Source organism: Podarcis gaigeae (assembly GCF_964106915.1).
Source record: "Podarcis gaigeae genome assembly, chromosome: 10".
Taxonomy (NCBI): Eukaryota; Metazoa; Chordata; class Lepidosauria; order Squamata; family Lacertidae; genus Podarcis; species Podarcis gaigeae.
This window is the reverse complement of record NC_139686.1, coordinates 20,696,834-20,716,810: the sequence shown is the minus strand read 5'-3', so window position 1 is coordinate 20,716,810 and position 19,977 is coordinate 20,696,834. Positions and strand designations below refer to the sequence as shown.

Genomic DNA, 19,977 nt, shown 5'->3' with positions numbered 1-19,977 from the left:
GAAAGTGAGATGCGCACCGCAACCCTGTAGTTGCCTTTGACCGTCCAGGGGTCCTTTACCTTTTACCTTATTCTATCTACTACCTGACATATCTACTACAAATGCTCATATCTCCCCTTTCTCTTTCCAGTCAGAAACTCTACAAATCAACCCTCTGTACACCCTGATCCCTGTCACCATGTGCATCTCTTTTGCGGTGATGCTGCCAGTGGGCAACCCCCCAAATGCCATTGTCTTCAATTATGGGCACTGCCAGATCAAAGATATGGTAAGTACCAAGAGTGATGCATCCGGAATGATCAGTGATCAAATTGGTTAGATAAGGGGCAGTGATAATAATCACTTAACACTGCAACTGTTTTGTTGTAGTGCTTAAATGATGGTTTCCCCCCAAATTTGAAACTGGGTAGCATATTTCATTTCAATTGTGAGTTCAGATTGGATGTCAACATTTCTGTGAATTGCACAAGGAGTGTGCTTGAGGAATCTTCAATGGGGACCAAGGAAGAGCCTCTTACCTCTGTACAGTAGGGTAAATAATTTCACACAAGTGCCAAAGGTTTCTGTGCATGCACCCCCTCCACCCTCCATTCAGATATTATCCCAGTTCTGTTACATGTGTATGTCGGAACCCACATGCCCATGACCCCAACACGCACTTCTACAAGAGCAACAAAAACACTAGCATAGAGACAGGCATGTGTTGGTTTAAATGCATGCATACCTTTTACCTTGGGTCTGAGGTTTCCTGAAGTAAGGCAAAACTTAAGAGTCAGGTTCTCAGCCAGGTGTTGTGCAGAATGAGTTACCTGGCTATGGCACAAAGGCAAAACCAAGAGAATTACCCTGCCCCATTATCAGCAGCTTCATCAATGAAGTTACTAGCACAATTTACAAGCAGACTGAATCAGATGGAGAAGGGCCAAAGGAAGGTGTGGTTGTGGATGTGCTTGTGTTAAAATGTGGAAAACCACCACAGTACAAAAGAGATTTCTCACCTGCTCTAGGATGAACTGAAATCTCAGCACCCCTTGCTAACGTTGAGGATTTTGTCCAGACCATTTTAGAAAAATGATTAATCTCATAATTTCATTGAAGGCATGTCTACCTGTATCCCTTGCTACCTTGAGAGGAGAAGTCCTGCCTTAACTGATGACAATTAATGTGGTCTGTTTCCCTTGTTTTTTTCATTCATAGATCAAAGCTGGCTTTGGTGTCAATCTGATTGGCCTAGTGGTTGTTACAGTGGCAATAAATACTTGGGGAATTAGACTTTTTCACTTGGATAAGTTTCCAGACTGGGCAGCAGCCAGCAATGTCACTGGTCCATCATAGTCAGCGTCCACAGAACTTGCTGGCTCACAGCAAGTTGGGAGCAAAATATTTGCACAGCTGTTAAGAAAGGAAAACACTTGAGTGTATATTTGTTCCATTAACCTGAACTAAGTAAGAAGTAACTCTGTTGGAGGCTTCCCTAACGATCACCATATCTCTGCCATCTGGTACTGAAGGGGTTGGGAAAAGCATGCATTATTCTTGTCTTTCAGCAATACCATGGAATTGCTTTGATCCCTCACTCCCCCGTCTTTTCCACAGAAAACCCATCTTTGTTCTACAGAACACTTGATACATAAATCACAGCGCCCACAGTCCCAACATCCAAAGTGTGTTTTGAAGACTGTATCTATATGTATATATCTATAGAACATTTTTTTAAAAAGAAAAAGTTAAAAGTTGTATGTGGAGTTATTTATTTGGTAACAAGGAAGAACCAATTAGATCAGCCAATTGCTCAAGCCCGGAGGGTTATCTGCACAGCTGCCCTTTGGTCCAGGGAGAAGACCAGGTCCATGGTAGACCAGGGTTCAAATCCCACCTCGGCTGTGAAGCTCACTGAGTAATCTTGGGCCGGTCATTGTACCTCAGTCTAACTTAACTTAACAGGGTTCTTGCAATGATAAAACGAAGAGGGGAAAGAACCATATAGGCCACCTGGAGCTCCCTGGAAGAAAGGCAGGGCATAAATGTTATAATAAATTAAACAGAAAAACAGCCAGAGGGCACCAGGCTGCATTATGCACTCTTGCGATGGAGTGTTACCAAACTGCTAGCATGAAGAAGGAACCCAGTGATAGAGAAAGCTGGGGAGGCAGATATCCAGCCTCTGGCTAATTATTTACCACATTCTCCAACTTTGATGCTTATCTGCCTTCTGTGGCAGATGATGTTTTTTCAAGTAAAACTTGAAAGCCTCATCAATACCACATTCACTTGCCAGAGCAAGGAGCATCCTTCAGATGCCTGGCACTCTTGCAGATGATGCATCATTCCTGTTCTAAATATATATATACATTCCTAGATCTCTGTTCTCCTTCCACTACACTACACTACGGGGGCAGCCTTGAGGTGGCAAACCAGACTCCCAGAGAGAACACTTGACACCTGAATCTCTCCCAAACTAAATACCAGGCCTCTACAATAGGCATATTATTTTAATAACTGATGTAACCAGAAACTCTTGGATGTGTACAGAAATAGAGCCTTTGTTAACGACAGTAACTGTACTAGGATCAGGTTTTTTTTGTGGGGAGGGTTCCCTATTAAAGGGGGAGGGCTCCTCTGACACTAATAAAAATGTCTATGCTGTAGAAATTGCTTGTGAATAAAATAAATTATTCAAGCTTCGGAAATTATTGTGATCTGTAGACATATTAATGGAGATGTTGAAAGCCTGAGTGAGTACTCTGCGGCAGTGCTTTCCCCCCTAGAAAAATAGGTGCCGGTATTCACCGTGAAGCTGTTACACAGTAAGTGCCAAACTTTTTAACAAAACAAAAAAGAAAGGTGCCGGTACTGCGTACCATCTTGTACCCCCTTTGGGGGGAGCACTGCTCTACGGCCCTCTGTGGAGATGACATAGCAGTGCCACAAGCCTCCACATGTAGAGATGGATGGCTTGGCAAGTGACGGAGACCCAGTTCACACTTCACCTCATCATCTTGGGATCCACTTCCCCTACAGTGACTTCTTCCCACACTATTCCAGCAGCATGTAGTACTAGCACCAGAGAGACCCCGGTTTAAATGGCCACTCAGGCATGAGCACACTCAGTAGGTCAAGGGTTCCCCAATTGGGGCTGTGAGATTCATTCTGTTGGTCTATGGCATGTCTGTGACCAGAAGGGAGTTGGCAGTCATGATGGGAGAAGTAGAAGTGGCCACCCACTGAGTTGTTAATTTAAGTGGATGATTGACAACAAAGAAAATTCTCTGCACATATAGACCAAGTTGCAAACAAACAACAAAATGGAAAACAGCTAAACTAGTAATGTCTTGAGCAATATACAGGAAAGCAACTGAATTAGAATTGCCTTGGGTAATTTATTAGGACACTTGTTTTGATTATCCCAAAGTTAAAGAGGCAATTCCAGGGCAAACCATTTCCAGATTCAAAAGTCCTGTCCCAGCTGGACACAGAATGTCACCGTTTTTGCCCAAATATATTATATATGTTCTATTAAGTGCATCTGAAATAATTTTACCATTCTGCTAAAAGAGAGAGAGAAGTGGATTTGAGCACCGAATTAGCTTCAGTGTGACAACTGTACGTTATTGATTGTTTATAATGCCACAGCTCCATTAAAACAGCAAGTTTTTATCTGATGTTTGGAGTGTGGCAGGAACAAGATGATCTCTCATATTCCATTTAGTTCAAAGAAAAAGGACTATCTCCCACCAGCCCCAGTGAGTCAATAAATATGGGTGGAAAGAATGGTCATCCAATAGCATCTAGAGGGCCACAACCTCAATTCTAGAATTCATGTTAGGAGAAGAATGAGAGCAGAGCAAATCGGAGAATTAACTAGCTTACGGGTGGAGAAGTTGTGGCCCTCTAGATGCTATTGGATGACCAATGTTTGGATGCCTCAGTTTGCTACAGCTTCCAAGTCCTTCAGCTTCATTGGTATCTTTTCCTCATTCAGATGCATTCATAAAACATGCAAAGTAACTCGGACATGACAGTACAGATGGAAGCATTCAGGCCTGGGATTTGCAGTGTTTTAGGAACAGAGGCTGATAGGAAGTTGCCAATACCCTGAGTTAGACTACTGGCCCGTCTAGTCAGCCATGTCTACACTTCTTGGTAGTGGTTGTTCTTCAGGATTTCAGAGTGAGTTCTTTCTCATCCTTACCTGGAAATGCCATAAACTAAAGGATGAGTTCTTTCTCATCCTTACCTGGAAATGCCATAAACTAAACCTGGGACCTTCTTTGCAGAAAGCACACCAAGCCAGAACCTTTCCATCATTAGCAATGACTAAGGCTATTTTACGGATTCCCAAATACACTCCTAAACCTTGGTCAAAGACAGCAGAAAAAGAACCTTCATACAGCCAAGTATCCTCTTTTACTACATTATAAGCTGTCCTGAGTATTGCTATAAAGTACTGTTTCTACCAATACCTCTTGCTAGACCCTCAGATGAAAAATCACAGCATGGGAAAAACTGGTGTTCGTATAGACCTACATTTATTTTAGTTTTTAATTATCTTAACTGCTATTTTTTTTAAGTATAACAACAAACATACATATCCTCAACCCTGCCTGCTCCCTTTCTTGCTTTGAATGCATGTGATTTCAGCCACAAATTCAGCACTGACATTTTACATCTCCATTGCCTCCCTTTTCATAGAAATGGGCATTGCCAATAGACTAGAAGAGAAGCATACCTATTTCGGATTTCTAAGTAGACAAACATCCCTGGTATTACAATTTTGTTTGTTTTCTTGCAATGAGGAGCAATGTGGAACCACTCTTCAACGAAACTGGTAACATTAAGAGCACCTACTCTATAGAGCCCAGGTTCAGTTCTTGGCATGTCCAGGTAGCGCTGGGAATGCCCCCTGCCTGAAACCCTGGAGAGCTGCTGCCAGTCAGTGTAGACAATATTCAGCTAGATGGACCACGGGTTGGGAGAATCTCTGCCTGCAGGCATGGAAGTAGATGGAGGTTTATGCTAATCCTGGTCTGTGTTTGCTACTACTTGAACCTTCATAATTATGTCAACACCACAGACCAGGGTGCCCTTCCCAAATAGTTCTGGCACTTCTGAAACCCATTAGCGACTTTTGAAAGCCATCACCACTGATGTACAAAGGATTGCAGATCTCGAAAGAGATGTAAGAAGTCCGCTCAATTCACATTAATGGGTACTGACATCAGAATGTCTCTTGGCTTTGTTTAGAACCAGCTTTGTTTGCCTGAAAGTTAATTGCTTGGCAGATCTGAATAAGCAGGAACCTTAAAAATGAGGTTGGGGCAACCCCTCTGTTTTTCCTTGTACTGTATACAGAATGGACACTCTGCATTTCTGGGAAAGGAAGCAAAAACATTCTTTGATAAAAATGCCTGTGAAGGAATTCAAGTTCTTTTAGCCCAAAAAAATCTCATCTGAAAGGATTTCACACACACACACACACACCATGACCACCCAGATGTTTTCAAGAAGTCCATGAGAACAGCAACAATGGCTACAGAGATGGCAAGACTCTGGTTGCACTCGGGCTTCTGTGATGGGATCTTTGGAGCCAGAGAGTGGAAACAATAAGTCCGTGGGATAGGGAGCAATGACACCATGGGTTAGTCCTATCTGGGGCTGATCCTGGGTGCAGTTCCCCTTCTGACGTGGAGTCCTCAACCTCACCCACTGAAGGAGCATTTGCCCCCAGCATCATCACACTCACACATACTTCATCCTCCCTCTAGGGAGGAATTGTCAGAGTTCAAGGACACATTCCAGCCAAGAAGTTGATATGGGAACAAAGGTGTGGGAAGAGCACCAAAGAGGCCACATTTAACTCTCAGGCCTCAGGCTCCACACCCCCGACTTCCAATGTACCCATGCTAATGCCTCAGAAATCTGTCCAGTGGAATGCAACCCATGAGTTTCCATGGTGACTGCTGCAGAGAGGGATCCCATGGACCACCTTGATGCAGATACCCTCCCAATTGTATGTACAACTTTGGGAAGGGGCAAGCATGGGCTGAACAAGCATGGGCCCTGTATTCCCAGTTCACACAGTATTAACTGCATGTAAATGAATGTATGAATAGTGGACACTCGTTCATTAGGGTGAATGAGGCACTGCTCTGCCCACCTCAGTCTGCTCTCACCCCCTCATACCTGCTAACTTGCCACATATCTCGGGAGAGGCACCCTTATGGAACTCAGCAGAGAGCAGACCAGGGACAAAACAAGAATTAGGCCACATTCACACCATGCATTTAAAGCACTGTTAGGCCACTTTAAACAGCCATGGCTTCCCCCAAAGCATTCTGGGAGCTGCACTTTGTTTACTGGTGTTGAGAGTCGTCAAATTCTCCTCAAAGAGTTACAATTCTCAAAGTAGTTTGACAGACAATTCCTCTTCACAGGGAACAACTTTGTTATTGGGCATGTTGTAAGACTTTTAAAAAAGCAACCAATGCTGAATCTAAGGAGCAACCATACAAAATGCCTGAGAGAAGAAAATGGGTGAAAGCAAGACCAAAAACTATTTCAGAGTTCTGTGATTTGCTCAATAATTCACACTCCTTTTGCATGGAAAATACACAGCACAAGAATCAACAAGGTTAAAATAAAAAAAAAGCCTCTCACTTCAGAGGGGGGAAAGAGAGGAGGATTTTTATACGTGATTTAGTATGTTACAAATAGGTTGTACAAAAAAATACTGAATTAATTTTAAAAATACCATTAAAAATCTTTGGATGCTAATTCCTGACACATTTTAATTTCTTTCATGAGTCACTTCTACAGCCAGACCATTACTGATTGTCACACTGGAATAATTAATTTCATTACTCTACTCCGAAATCAAATTAATACTGAATAGAAAATATTATTGAAAACAAACACTGAGAACAATAGTCCAATCTCTCAGTCTCTCCCTGCATGGTTTTTCTTATTACACATGGGGTAAAGAGAAAGAAAGAAAAATAAGTCAAATATCCAGAAAGTGCTAGAAGGTCCCTTGGATGTGGTGACACTTCAGCCTGAGGGCAGCTTGGTTTTTCAAGACTATACATCTGGAGGAAATCCAGAAAAGCCACATGAAGGTTTGGCATCTGCGACCTAGTGGCAAAACTACATGATCTACATTTAATACAGAGACAGCTAGGCAAACATCATTTGTCGTTCGGAGGCTTCTTTCTAGCTTCCACGTCTCTCTTGATGTCTTCAATCTTCTTTGAAATGTTCGGAACCTATTTGAAAACACAACAGGATATCAGAATCTTCTACTGTTCACAGAATTCCTTGTCTCTGGCATGGCGATACCATCATTAGGCCAACCAAAATGTCACAATGCAGTGAGCAAGCTTTCTATTTACCATATTTTTTGCTCTATAAGACTCACTTTTTCCCTCCTAAAAAGTAAAGGGAAATGTGTGTGTGTCTTATGGAGCGAATGCAGGCTGCACAGCTATCCCAGAAGCCAGAACAGCAAGAGGGATTGCTGCTTTCGCTGCACAGCGATCCCTCTTGTTGTTCTGGCTTCTGAGATTCAGAATATTTTTTTTATTGTTTTCTTCCTCCAAAAATTAGGTGTGTCTTATGGTCTGGTGCATCTTATAGAGCGGAAAATACGGTATCTTTATCAGTCTGTGTGGTAAGAAAAGCTGGGTGTTTGGCGGGTGGGCAGGGGGAAGAGAATTATTGTTTGGTTCTGAAACCCTACAACAGGGCTCTCTCTTTCCATCTCACTTTTGTTCTGATGTTCTATACGTAGTATGCTTAGTGTTAGGGTTTACACTTATTATAAGTTATTTTAAGTTTAAGTTAAGTCTGCTGCAACTGGATTTCTTATGGACAGTGCCAATCCTGAATGTATTGGATTTGTGACCATTATGCTCATTTGCCTTCAGCAGCAGTAAAGCTCTACTGGATGAAATACAATTGCCTCTGGTCTATTTTTGGGGAATCCTGCAACGTGTTTAAGTTGTTACTCTGCTAACTATACATTGGAATTTGCTCTGGATTATATTGAGTAGAATTTCAATGACATTGCGAACCTTTTTGGGCCAGCAGAAGCACTGGGATTTTGAGAAACTGCTGTGGGCACCTGTTACAAAATGGCTGCTGTGGAGGCTACATCACACAAAATGGCTGCCAACTCTAAAAGGGCAGAAAAAGATACTGCACAATGAAATGGTGTGGGCATGCCTCCATTTATCAATTGTGTGAGGGGGGAAGCACCTACATCAGGTCCTGCTTGTGGGCTTCATCTGGATGGCCACTGTGAGATGTTAGATTACATAGACCACTGGCCTGATCCAGCAGGCCCTTCTTATCTTTTTATGTGTGTTAGATAAGGGTCAATGCAGCTGACTCTGTTTTTGGACTCTCCATAGGGGTATGGAGGGGTATGGAGGGGTCTGTCATGATGGGATCCTGCACTTCAAAATTTGCTGACAGACAACTGGTACTGACCTTTAAAATATATCAGATTAACGAGGAAACAGGACAGAGTGGATTTCTAAGTGAACATGTGAAAATAGTATGAACCATAACATGGATCTGCCTTAGCACAAAACTGCAACCCCATAAACAATGTTAATAGAAGCTCAGCAATAGGAAACTAGCAAAATAATACTTACATCATAGTTCTGGGCCAGATACATCCCAACTACATTGCCAAGTGCAAAACCAACCTAAAGAAGAAATAAAAAGGATAGACAAGGTATATACTTTTCTCCCATCTGGTGAATGTGCTTAAGGACACAGCTTCTTTTCCATTAAGCTTTTTTAAAACAAAAACAAAAAAAAACAACTTTTTGCCAGTTTCAAAACAAACCTGATACTCATTAAAGTGTTTGTCACATTCTCAGCTGCTGGTTTTTGCCAAGTGGTTTCTGCTGCTCATAATGCTTGCTTCGGAAGTTAAGCTACGTAGCAAATACTGAAATTAATTCCTTCAGTCATGATTTTCAGTACAAATGCAGGAATTTTGCAAATTTCCTAGCACTTGACAAGCGCCAGGGGATTTTTTTCATGGGAGTGGTGATGTTATGTAACATGCTAAAGGCACTGGAGGGGGTCCCCCTCCTTCTCCTTACTGCCATTGCTGCTTGCAAAGGAGAAAGTGAACAATGGCCGCTGCTTCCTCTTTGCTGCAATTGTCTCTCACTAACTCATCCACTCCGGGCTGGAGCACAGGCGATCAAAGGGGTGCCAATAATTAAAGTGAGGGATAGTAGAGCAGGCAGGGTCTCTGTGGTGGGCCCCTTCCCAGGTTATGGATCTTGGTGGACGTCCAACCATGACATGCCCTGACCCCTGACACTGGATACAATATGACTGCATGCCCACTATGAAATTGTCATAGATCTAGGATGGGGAACCACAGACTCAGAGGCCAACTGTGGCCTTCAAGACTCTTGTCCCAACCACCACTGGTATATGGCCCTCAAAAGACTACCCATGAAGAAATGTGGACCTCAGGCTGAAAAAGATTCTGAAACCCTGACTTGAGACAGACTAAACGTTTATCCTAACCCAGCAGTGACCACTCTATGCAAAAGGGTTTTTGTTTTTCCCAATCCAGCATCTGAGAGCTTGGGCCTCGTAAACCTCTTCCATCTGGATGATAAAGTCCTCAAATCTTGCAATGTTAAATGGATAAATAAATGTGTCGCCAAGTGGTGAAAATATTTCAATGCCTGTGGTTGCTGGTTTAACCACAAGGGGATCTATTTTTCAGCCACAAAAGAAATGCAGATTTTATTGCCACTGGGTGTAGAAAGAGCTGTGGAATAAACAAATATGTACAGTAAAGTTAAAATTGCCTTAAACAATTAAACTTGGAAAAGTGGGGACACGATTTCAGTAGCTGAGAATTCATATATCACACTTTGTAGGAGCTAGTCAATCTAGTGCTTGCAACAGGAGAGCAAAGCCAATTTCGGATTGTGTGCTCCATGAAAAACGCGGTTTCACAACCCCTTTGGCCCAAGGTCACCTAGAAGCTTCATGGCTGCATGGGGTTTTGAATTGTGGTCATCTGGGTCCTGGTCCAGCACTCTCAACCACTACACCAGATTGGCTTGAAGAAATTGTAGGTTATAAACCATACATGTTACCCTCACGCTAGGCACCTAAATGCCTCTCCAGTCATCATCTGAGAAGAACAAGTATGCAGTGAAGTCCTCACTCACTTCTAGTTCAAGATTTTAGGGACTGGGGTTGGCAATAGCATCTTAACACGTGGGTGGAAGGAGGAGGCTAGGCTAGAGGAAGATGGGAACTTCTCTTTCTGCCCACATTCACTTGATTGCATTGTGCCGCTTCCCCTCTGGAGATTCTGGTGCCACCACTTCTTAATCTGCTGCCATTAGGTGCTGGGAGAAACTGCCTTCAAATGGGGTTTCTTCCCACCTTGCTAGAGTATCATTTCTCCCAGCAAGGAATGAAGTGGTCATCCTCCAAGTCCTTGGCAGGAGTGGAAGAACAAGAGGCAGCATTTGGGTCAGAGGAGAAATAAGGGGAGGTGACAGGAAGTGTGCCTCCTCTCCCAACAATGTCTCAGGGCAGAACAGATTTTAAAAATGTCAGATTGCTAGCAAACAATCTGCCTAACCCTTAAAATCTTGCACATAAAGTTGCTTGTGGATTGGAGCTTGGTGTGCCAATATCGGAATGCCAACTTTAAGAAATAATAATTAAGTATGACTTGTTTCCTAATTAACATCCGGCTACTAGGCAGCAAGCACGCAACAGAATAATAAAGAGAGCTGGCGTCTTCTGTCATGGTCATAAAACACATACTTTGGGGGAAAATACCTTGATTTAGAAGGTTCTATGGAAAATTAAAAACTGGTTGCTCACTTTTCCATACCATCAGTTATTAACTTAAGATATCACTTTTCGGGAGGATGGTACGTTGCACTTATTTTCGTCAATTGGCACATTAACAGGCAACATTCTTGTTGTGCATTTTCTTGTACGGGTTAAATTTTACTTGAAAAGCTAACAAAGCTTCTGCCCGCCCCCGCCCCCCATGTGGGTGTTTTGATATTAATTAATTAACACATGCTACATGCAGCTAAATAGTATTTAATACTAATTTCAGTGCTACACAAAGATAAACATGGTCTAATACTCATTTCAGTGCTGAAAGTCAAACAAACAGGTTGCATGGCCATGTGCTTGATAATAGCTCCTATAAAACTGCCTTGTTTTTTAAAAAAATGAGTTTGTATTACATCCATTTTACTTTGTGTAATATGGTAAAGGTAAAGGGACCCCGACCGTTAAGTCCAGTCGTGATAGACTCTGGGGTTGCGGCACTCATCTCACTTTATTGGCCAAGGGAGCCGGCGTACAGCTTCCGGGTCATGTGGCCAGCATGACTAAGCTGCTTCTGGCGAACCAGAGCAGCGCACAGAAACGCCGTTTACCTTCCCGCCGAAGCGGTACCTATTTATCTACTTGCACTTTGACGTGCTTTCAAACTGCTAGGTTGGCAGGAGCAGGGACTGAGCAACGGGAGCTCACCCTGTCGCAGGGATTCGAACCGCCGACCTTCTGATCGGCAAGTTCTAGGCTCTGTGGTTTAACCCACGGCGCCACCCGTGTCCCATTGTGTAATATGTTATTTTATGCATATATGCGACTTTTGCTACCCTTGAAGATGCTCTGCGTGTATATGTATGAATGAAGCCAGTTTGAGGACGGTGCCGGAACTTGAGTCTGATTGTCCTGCTACAGCTCTCAAAAACACCCCTAGTGGCTTGCATGGTCTGGTGGTCACTTACGAATCACAGTCTCAGGACAGTCCAGGACACAATGGCCAATTTCCAAACAAAAAAAGCCATCCTCTTTCATACAGCAAAACCAACCCTCTTGAGTTTCAAAAGTAAAATAGGTTGTTGTTTTTCAAGTCACTGGCTTCTTTTTACAGTCACATTAAACAAAGAACATTGCCTTGTTTATGATTTGCTGGACTTCGCTGCATATGAATGTGCAGTCACAAAACACACAGTGTACCCCAAAGTTATTTGCTGCATTCCTTGCTCTGAAATAGTGCAGTGCCTGAAAGAGGCCAAGAGACATTTAGTCTAGCTGGAAGCTGAGACATCATTTGCATCCAACTCTTCTCAAAAAATGCTTCACATCGACACCGTGTCTCTTTTAACTAACATCCTAACAAGATTTCCATTTCATGATCCAGCTCCATCCATATATATATATATATATATATATATATATATATATATCCCTACTCTTAATCCAAACTGCTGCTCCTTGCCCATCCAGCATTTCAGTACATCTGTCCTAATTTATCTTGGTTCCAACACAGTCATGCTTACCATTCCACTCTTAGAAAACAGATTTATGGACCTCAGTGTCCTGCTTCGCTTGCCATGTATTTGCGGGTATCGAGGGGTGTGGTGTGGGAACAGATTGCATCTCAAAAGCCGCACCCACTCACTCCTCCTTCCACCCCTCCCCAACTCTTTTGCTTTCAGGCCAACGGAACATAAAATGCGTACCGGCACCATTCCATTGATTGGTGGTCGGAAAAATTGACTGCTCTGAGGCAGTTGCTGGAGCATGTCAACGGGCAAAGCTAACCACAGATCAAATATCTATATGACAACAACATGGTCTCAGCTGGCTCTGTCTATTTTAGGCGTGGGGAAAACTTTGGCCACCCAGATGTGGCTGAACTACAACTCCCAGCAGCCAGGGAAGAGGGGAATTGTTGTTCATTGACATCCGGTTTATTTGGACACACCTATCTTCATGTTGATGGGACATGGGTGGTGCTGTGGGTTAAACCACAGAGCCTAGGACTTGCTGATCAGAAGGTCGGTGGTTCGAATCCCCTTGACGGGGTGAGCTCCCGTTGCTCAGTCCCAGCTCCTGTCCACCTAGCAGTTCGAAAGCACGTCAAAGTGCAAGTAGATAAATAGGAACCGCTCCGGCGGGAAGGTAAATGGCGTTTCCATGTGCTGCTCTGGTTCGCCAGAAGCAGCTTAGTCATGCTGGCCACAAGACCCGGAAGCTGTATGCCGGCTCCCTCGGCCAATAAAGCGAGATGAGCACCGCAACCCCAGAGTCAGTCACGGTCAGGGGTCCCTTTATCTTCATGTTAAGAACATAAGAATAGTAAGCTAGATCAGGCCAGTGGTTAATTTTGGCCCAGTTCTCCATTCTGTTAAGGCCATCTTGCATCCTGATTCTGTGTTCCGTGGCATTCTGTGTCAGGTGAAGCCTGGTAACAGAGCATGCAGATGGGGAAAGGGGTGGTGTTTCTATTTGGCAAGCTGCGATGCTTTGTGCAAATGGAAAGTTCATCACAACACAACACTAAATCCCACCCTCAGAGTTTAGGGTAGTGGCAACCATGTACTCTGGCACATTTATTTTGGAGTTCATAAAAGGTCAGTTCCTGAAGCAATATACCCTCCCCCTGTGGGGCCTACACACAGCTCATTTTCCGATATTTTAAAGTACTTTTTACTTGCTGTGGCATCTGCAAGTGGATTTAAATAGTCTTAGGAGGGAAAAAGCTGGCAGCCCGTTTGACAATCGGCAATTTGCATGCCAAGTGAGGACTGCAAAACATTGGCTGGAATGTATAGGGCTTCCCACAGTTATCCTAATTTTATGCATAGTCCTTTAAAAAAGCACATAGTTACTTTGGTCTTTTGAAAAACAAAAGCCCTGTTTATGAGATTATCCCTTTATCTGCCTGCAACAGTCTTAACTAGGAAGGAGCAGAGTCCCGACACTGTATGTTACCAAAACAGGGAAGGGAAGGCAAGGCTGAATATGTCAGCTTTTCCCTCTTCCATTCTTCCGGTTCTCAAACACTAATCAGAAAGTCTTCTAGAGAAGTGATTTTTATTGTGGATTTGCAATGCAAGAGAACATCAGACATCTACTCCATCAAAGAAGAATACTTAAGGATGCCCTGTCTGTTGCGAGTCTTATCTGTCATTTTGTCAGAGGAATAAGAGACAAAGCCAGAGAAATAAGAGACGTCCTTCGAACGATTCCGACTTTGCTTTGGATTGTGAAGCATTAAAAAAAGAAAATCAATAGCAACAACAACAAAAGGCCGGCTCTCAACAAAGATCAGCATCTGAGCTAGGTAGCTGTATAAATAAAAGAGAAAAACAAATTAAAGTCTGATTTACTGTAAAATTACACAAACACCCGCAATAATTTAATTAAAAGTCTGGACTTGGAATTAAATATGGACACGGGATGCCGTTTACAACAGCCTTCCCTAGTCTGGTTGTCCTCCAGATGTTTGGGACCATAGACCCCATCAAAGCCAGCTAGCATGACCAATGGTCAGATGCAGTCCAAAAAACACCTGGAGGAACCTGGTTAGAGAAAGTAGCTTTAAAGGTTGCAAGACTCTCTAAGCATGTCTCTGAGCCACAATCACCAGGAGCATCACATACAAAGCCCAACAAAAAACAGAACTTTAACATGTAGACCCTCCACACAGAGCAAATTTATTAAAATTGGACAGAGAGATGTGCTGCCTGGGGGCTGATTTGTAGGATTGTGATTTCCAAACTGTGCTGCAAGAAGATAGTAAGATCACCTCCCAGGGAAAGCCTAGGTGAACAGATGAGTTTAAAGTAGGTACCTAAATGCCAGTAACTACCGTATTTTTCGCTCTATTGGACGCAGTTTTTCCCCTCCAAAAATTGAGGGGAAATGTGTGTGCGTCCTATGGAGCGAATGCAGGCTTGTGCCTCTCCGGCAGGGAGAGGTTGTGCACAGCCTGTACGCTGCTCTTTGGGGCTGGGGGGGGGGGTATTATTTTTATTGATTTCCCCGTCTAAAAACTAGGTGCGCCCTATGGTCCGGTGCACCCTATGGAGCAAAAAATACGGTAGGTACTCGTCTGATGTTCACTGGGAGTGCATTTCAAAGGGAATGTGCCGCCACACCCAAAGCACAGATTGCCCAAACTTCAAAAACCTACTGCGCATCAGTTTGCCATCCTATGCGTCTTCCATGGAACTCTTGCACATTTTAGAGGATGCTGGAGGGCGCAGACCAACTGTTCATTCTACACCCCCATTTCCGGACTGTTTTAGCTGATTAAGACATATTTTATTCTACTTCCCTGTATTTTCAGGAATCCTTTTTAATGGTTATGTTGAGATTATGTTGCTTGGGCATCTGGTTGGCCACTGTGAAAACAGGAAGGTGGACTAGGTGGACCCCTGGCCTGATCCAGCAGGCTCATCTCATGGTTGCCTTGGGCCAGTCACTCACTCTCAGCCTGATCTACCTCGCAGGATTGCGGCAAGGACATAGGATGCTGCCTTAGACTGAGTCAGAGCACTGGTCCATCTAGCTCAGTATGGTCTATCTATGCTGACCAGCAGTCGCTTTCAATGGTTTCAGACGGCTGTATCTCCCAACCATATGTGGAGGTGCCAAAGACTGAACTAGAGACCAGAATACAAAACATGTTCTCTTCCACTGACCTATGGCCTTTTGTGTCCCGAGTTCCCAGGAGGAAGGGTGGAATGCAATTCAATTGCCTCTTGTACTCCGGGATCTGTGTTCAAGCACACAGAATGTCTTTCAATAAGAAACCCGGTAGCTCTGTTTATGGGACCATGGGCCTAATGTTTACTGGAAAGGAGACATGTGAACCTCTGAACTTTACATGCACCTTACTAATGCCTGATCAAAATATAGCCAAAGCTCAGAAAGCAAACATCTGTGTGGCACTGTATTTCAAGAAGTGTAAGAATCAGGGATGTCATAAGCTGCCCAAGGGAGTCCCAGGAATACAGCAGGAACAATCCAGTGGAAAATTAAAGCACGTATTTCCATTTCAATGGGACAGTTAAGCATATGCTTGATCCCTCCCAACAGAAATGGCTTTAAAGTGCTTATGTGGCCGGCTCAAGGGTGGCTAGGATTAGTATTCTGAGCCATTATAGAAGATCTTGACAGGGAGGTGAGTAATCAGGTGATTGAAGGGAATCTCTGGCCTGCCTGGACTATAATGGCCAACCAGCAGACATCCAGACTTCTACTGACTATGGATAGCTCATTCGGTAGAGCATAAGACTCTTAATCTCAGGGTCATGGGTTTCAGCCCCACATTGGGTAAAAGATTCCTGCATCACAGGGGGTTGGTCTAGATGACCCTCATGGTCCCTTCCAACTCTACAAGTCTGTGATTCCGGTTCTCAATGTTTCACTTGAAAATGCTGGAAAGTTGTTCAGCTCTTGGTGCAGATGCCCTGGCCAGAAACCATTCCGTCTCCAGCATCCCACCTTTCCTTTTTAACACAGCACTGGAGCAAGCAGTAGTTGTTTTGCAATAGGGTAGCAACTATGCATCACGACAAACAGCAAGAGAGAACACCAAAGTGCGTAAGATTTGCATTTGCTAATATATATGTAATACAGTGGACACTCGGGTTGCGAACGTGATCCGTGCGGGAGGCACGTTTGCAACCTGCAGCATTCGCAACCCGCAGCGCCGCGTCTGTGCACGCGCAGGTTGCGATTTGGTGCTTCTGCACATGCGCCGAAACCTGGAAGTAACCCGTTCTGGTACTTCTGGGTTTTGGTGCATCGGTAACCCAAGGTATGACTGTACATTATTTGCAGTGCACTGATACATGTGGCTGATTTACCTATCCACATGAGGGTGTGACTACATTTCTGAACCAATATTTAGAAATTTGAAGTTTCATTAATTCAACATCCAGGTTGAAACATAAGGAAAAACTCTGTCGGATCTGGCCATAGGTCTATCTACTCTGTCATCCTGTTCTCAGTGGGCAACCAGTTGCCAGCAGGAAGCCTGCAAGCAAACAGGACCAGAGCACAACAGCCCTCTCCCGAAGGACTTGAGACGACATGCACAGAATTATGCTGTTCAGTCCCACTGATTTCAAATGGGGATTATTCCCAGGTACGTGGGTCTAGGATTGCAGCAGCAGCAGCTCAGTGAAACAAACAGGAGAAGAGTGGAAGGCATGCACCTTATCAGGCATGAAACGAGTTGAACTTTGGATATGGTATGGGTATCTTGTTTTTCTAGAGACAGCTAAAAAAAGAAAAAGGAAACCCACAAGCTTGGGAACTTCTGGTATGTTGTGGGCACTAACAACCACTGGCCCAGCAAACTGCCTCACTGTGTCACAGGGATAAATATGTCAAAATGCATCAACAAATATCAGGCACTAAACCAAAACACTTAAGCAAAACTGGTGCAAAGATATTGTTGCATCAATCTAAAAGGAAACTGCATAGGCCCCCAAATGGATCATAGTCCTGGGAATCTCAAGGGGAAATTTGACAGGCACTTAGTAATTGTGTTGGTCCCCAATAATGAGGAATGCACTGTTAAAATGGTGGAACACCCAGTTTTGAGATGCGCTATTGAACACATCAGGCATGATCTAGCCTACTGCAGCAACCAGCAGGGCAGAGGTGGGGAATCTATAGCCCTCCAGACACTGTTGGGACTACAGCTCCCATCATCCCTCACTTCTGGCCATGCTGGCTGGGGCTGATGGGAAATGAAGTTCAGCAACATCTGGAGACCCACAGGTCCAATAGTTCCAAAATATATACAGGACACATTTAAATGGCTTTATTTGAAACAACCACCAGTGTTGTTTTCTGAGATATGTTAAGGGGTTGTACGGCTTCTGGAAAGCGTAGTCAGGCTGCATGAAATAGATAGCTTAAGGCAGAGGGCATACAAAGATGACAGTGTGGGAAAGCAGCTTGATTTGTTTGAAAAGACAAAATAAGCCCAGGAATGTATCAAGAAGGTGCTAGGAACAGCCAAGGGGAGATGTCTGCTATCTTGATGCCCTGCTTGTGAGCTTCCAAAGACATCACTAATGGAAAGAAAACATTAGGCTGGCCAGACCTTCCTCAGAGCAGTTATTCCGCCCTTATGATTCGTAAGTGGAACAGAAGAGCACATAACCCGTGTGAAATGATGCTGAGAAAATACTGAACAGTGTGATTACAACAGCAGTTTACAGACACTGCCAAATAGATGCCATATTACTGAGCTGCTGTCAGCTGCCACAAATGTGGGTCAGGAGAAAGCTTTCATCCTTAGAACAATTGGGATGGGGAAACATTAGACGCCTCTGTTTTTGTCTCTGTTTGTTTGTAAGTTGCTTTGAGTTGGCCTGGGCAAGACAAAAGTGACCAACAAATTTAATAAACAACAGACCTTGGGCGTGGGAAGGGATATACAGTGGTACTTCGGGTTACAGACGCTTCAGGTTAGACTCCGCTAACCCAGAAATAGTACCTCGGGTTAAGAACTTGCTTCAAGATGAGAACAGAAATCGTGCTCCAGTGGCGCGGCGGCAGCGGGAGGCCCCATTAGCTAAAGCGGTACCTCAGGTTAAGAACAGTTTCAGATTAAGAACGGACCTCCGGAAGAAATTAAGTTCTTAACCCAAGGTACCACTGTATAAGTTTCCAGGCTCACAACACAACCTTCTTTGTGTATCTACTCAGAAGTTTGAAGTCAGAGGGACACACTCCCAAATAAATGTTTTACGGTGCAATCCTACACACACCTACCCCACTGCTTTTCTTGGGGTTTACTCCCACTTACAGGCTTGCCCTCTCGATGCCTTAGTTTATTCCTCTGCTCATTTAAAAGGTGGGGGGTGTCTTTCGTAGGCAAACCACCCTCTTTCTCTTCTAGAGGCCCAACGTGACTGCAAATTCGCCTCTCTTCCTCTGCCCTCAGTAGATCGCGGGATTAACTGGTCGAAATCCGGGTGGCCGAAATCGGTAAGAGTTTCTTGACTCCCACTCTGTTTTACAGTGGCAGCGACAGAGAGACCTTCCCAACTAATAAAAGGAAGACAGTTAACCGAGGGGACACTTTACCCTGAAAGCACCGCGAGTTGAGTTCAAGTTCTGGAACGGAAAACGGGGATCTGTGCCCATTCTAACTATGTGCTCTTTTGCGCTCGGCCCTGGTTGGGGGATCTGAGCAATATATATATATATATATATAGAGAGAGAGAGAGAGAGAGAGAGAGAGAGAGATCCAAAGGGCACCTTCGATCCTGACGCCTGCCCGTCCCTGCTCCGAGCCAACCCAGCCTCTGCGCCCCTGAGAAAAGACTCACCAAAAACTGAAACATGGTGCCTGCGCGCAGCCGCCTTTTTCCGCCCCTCCGTTTCCAGTTGGAGAGCCTCAGGCGCAGCACAGAGCATCTTCTCTTCCGGGTGCCCGCCTCCCAACCCAGCTCCGGCTTCCCTCACTGGCTGAGCCTTTAGACGGGCCTCTCAAGAGCCCTATCCGGGGCGCTGCTTGCTCTCGGCGGCGCGCACCTTAGGCAGCCTCGCTTCCTCCTTTCTCCGCCCTGGTAGCTCCGGGAGGGGAGGGAAGCGCGCGCAGGCTGATGATTCAGCGGCGAAGGTGGCGCTTGGCTAAGCTCAGCTGCTTCCGTTACGTTGCTTGGCCAGGACCTCCATGCACGCAATTCCCAGGCTTGCATCCTGGGGAGGAAGTTGCTTGGGTGCTGCTGGCGCAGTGATTTGACTTCACCCCCCCAGAGGCGCACGGCATCGCCTCTGGAGACAGACGGATACCAACATCAACAGGGAGGTCTACAATATAAAAACGCAAAAATGCACAACAGTAACAATCATAATGATACGCGCGCACACACACACCAGTTTAAAAATCCATAGATGGTTTAGTTAGCCAAAGGGCTGGGAGAAGAGGAATGTTTTTGCCTGCTGCCTAATGAAGACGCTGCCAGGTGAGCCTCCCTGGGGAGAGGATTCCACAAGCAGGGAGCCAGCCTTCATCAGTTTGGTGGTTCATTTTCAGAACTTTTCCCAACTCTTACAACTGCCTTTTTGAAGCGAGGTGACCAGAACTGCATCCATGCAATCCATGCAATCTGTTGTTGTTTAGCCGTGTCC

General features: G+C 44.5%; 1 protein-coding gene and 1 long non-coding RNA gene across 2 annotated transcripts in view; one reads left to right on the top strand and one right to left on the bottom strand.

Moving 5' to 3' along the window:
* Nucleotides 1-2,690, top strand: part of SLC13A4 (solute carrier family 13 member 4) — a 39,937-nt gene extending 37,247 nt beyond the window's left edge. Inside the window, exons 15-16 of the mRNA XM_083700332.1 lie at nucleotides 131-268; nucleotides 1,198-2,690. Coding sequence (XP_083556458.1) covers nucleotides 131-268; nucleotides 1,198-1,335 — 276 coding nt within the window. The 3' untranslated portion in view covers nucleotides 1,336-2,690. The remainder of the gene's footprint in view (nucleotides 1-130; nucleotides 269-1,197) is intronic.
* Nucleotides 2,691-6,657: 3,967 nt separating this feature from the next.
* LOC310826292 lies at nucleotides 6,658-19,426 on the bottom strand. Its single transcript, XR_014555691.1, has 3 exons — nucleotides 19,173-19,426; nucleotides 8,655-8,708; nucleotides 6,658-7,262 (listed from the first exon to the last, which is right to left on the bottom strand). It is a non-coding gene; the product is annotated as an uncharacterized lncRNA (long non-coding RNA).
* Between the last annotated feature and the right edge of the window lie 551 nt (nucleotides 19,427-19,977).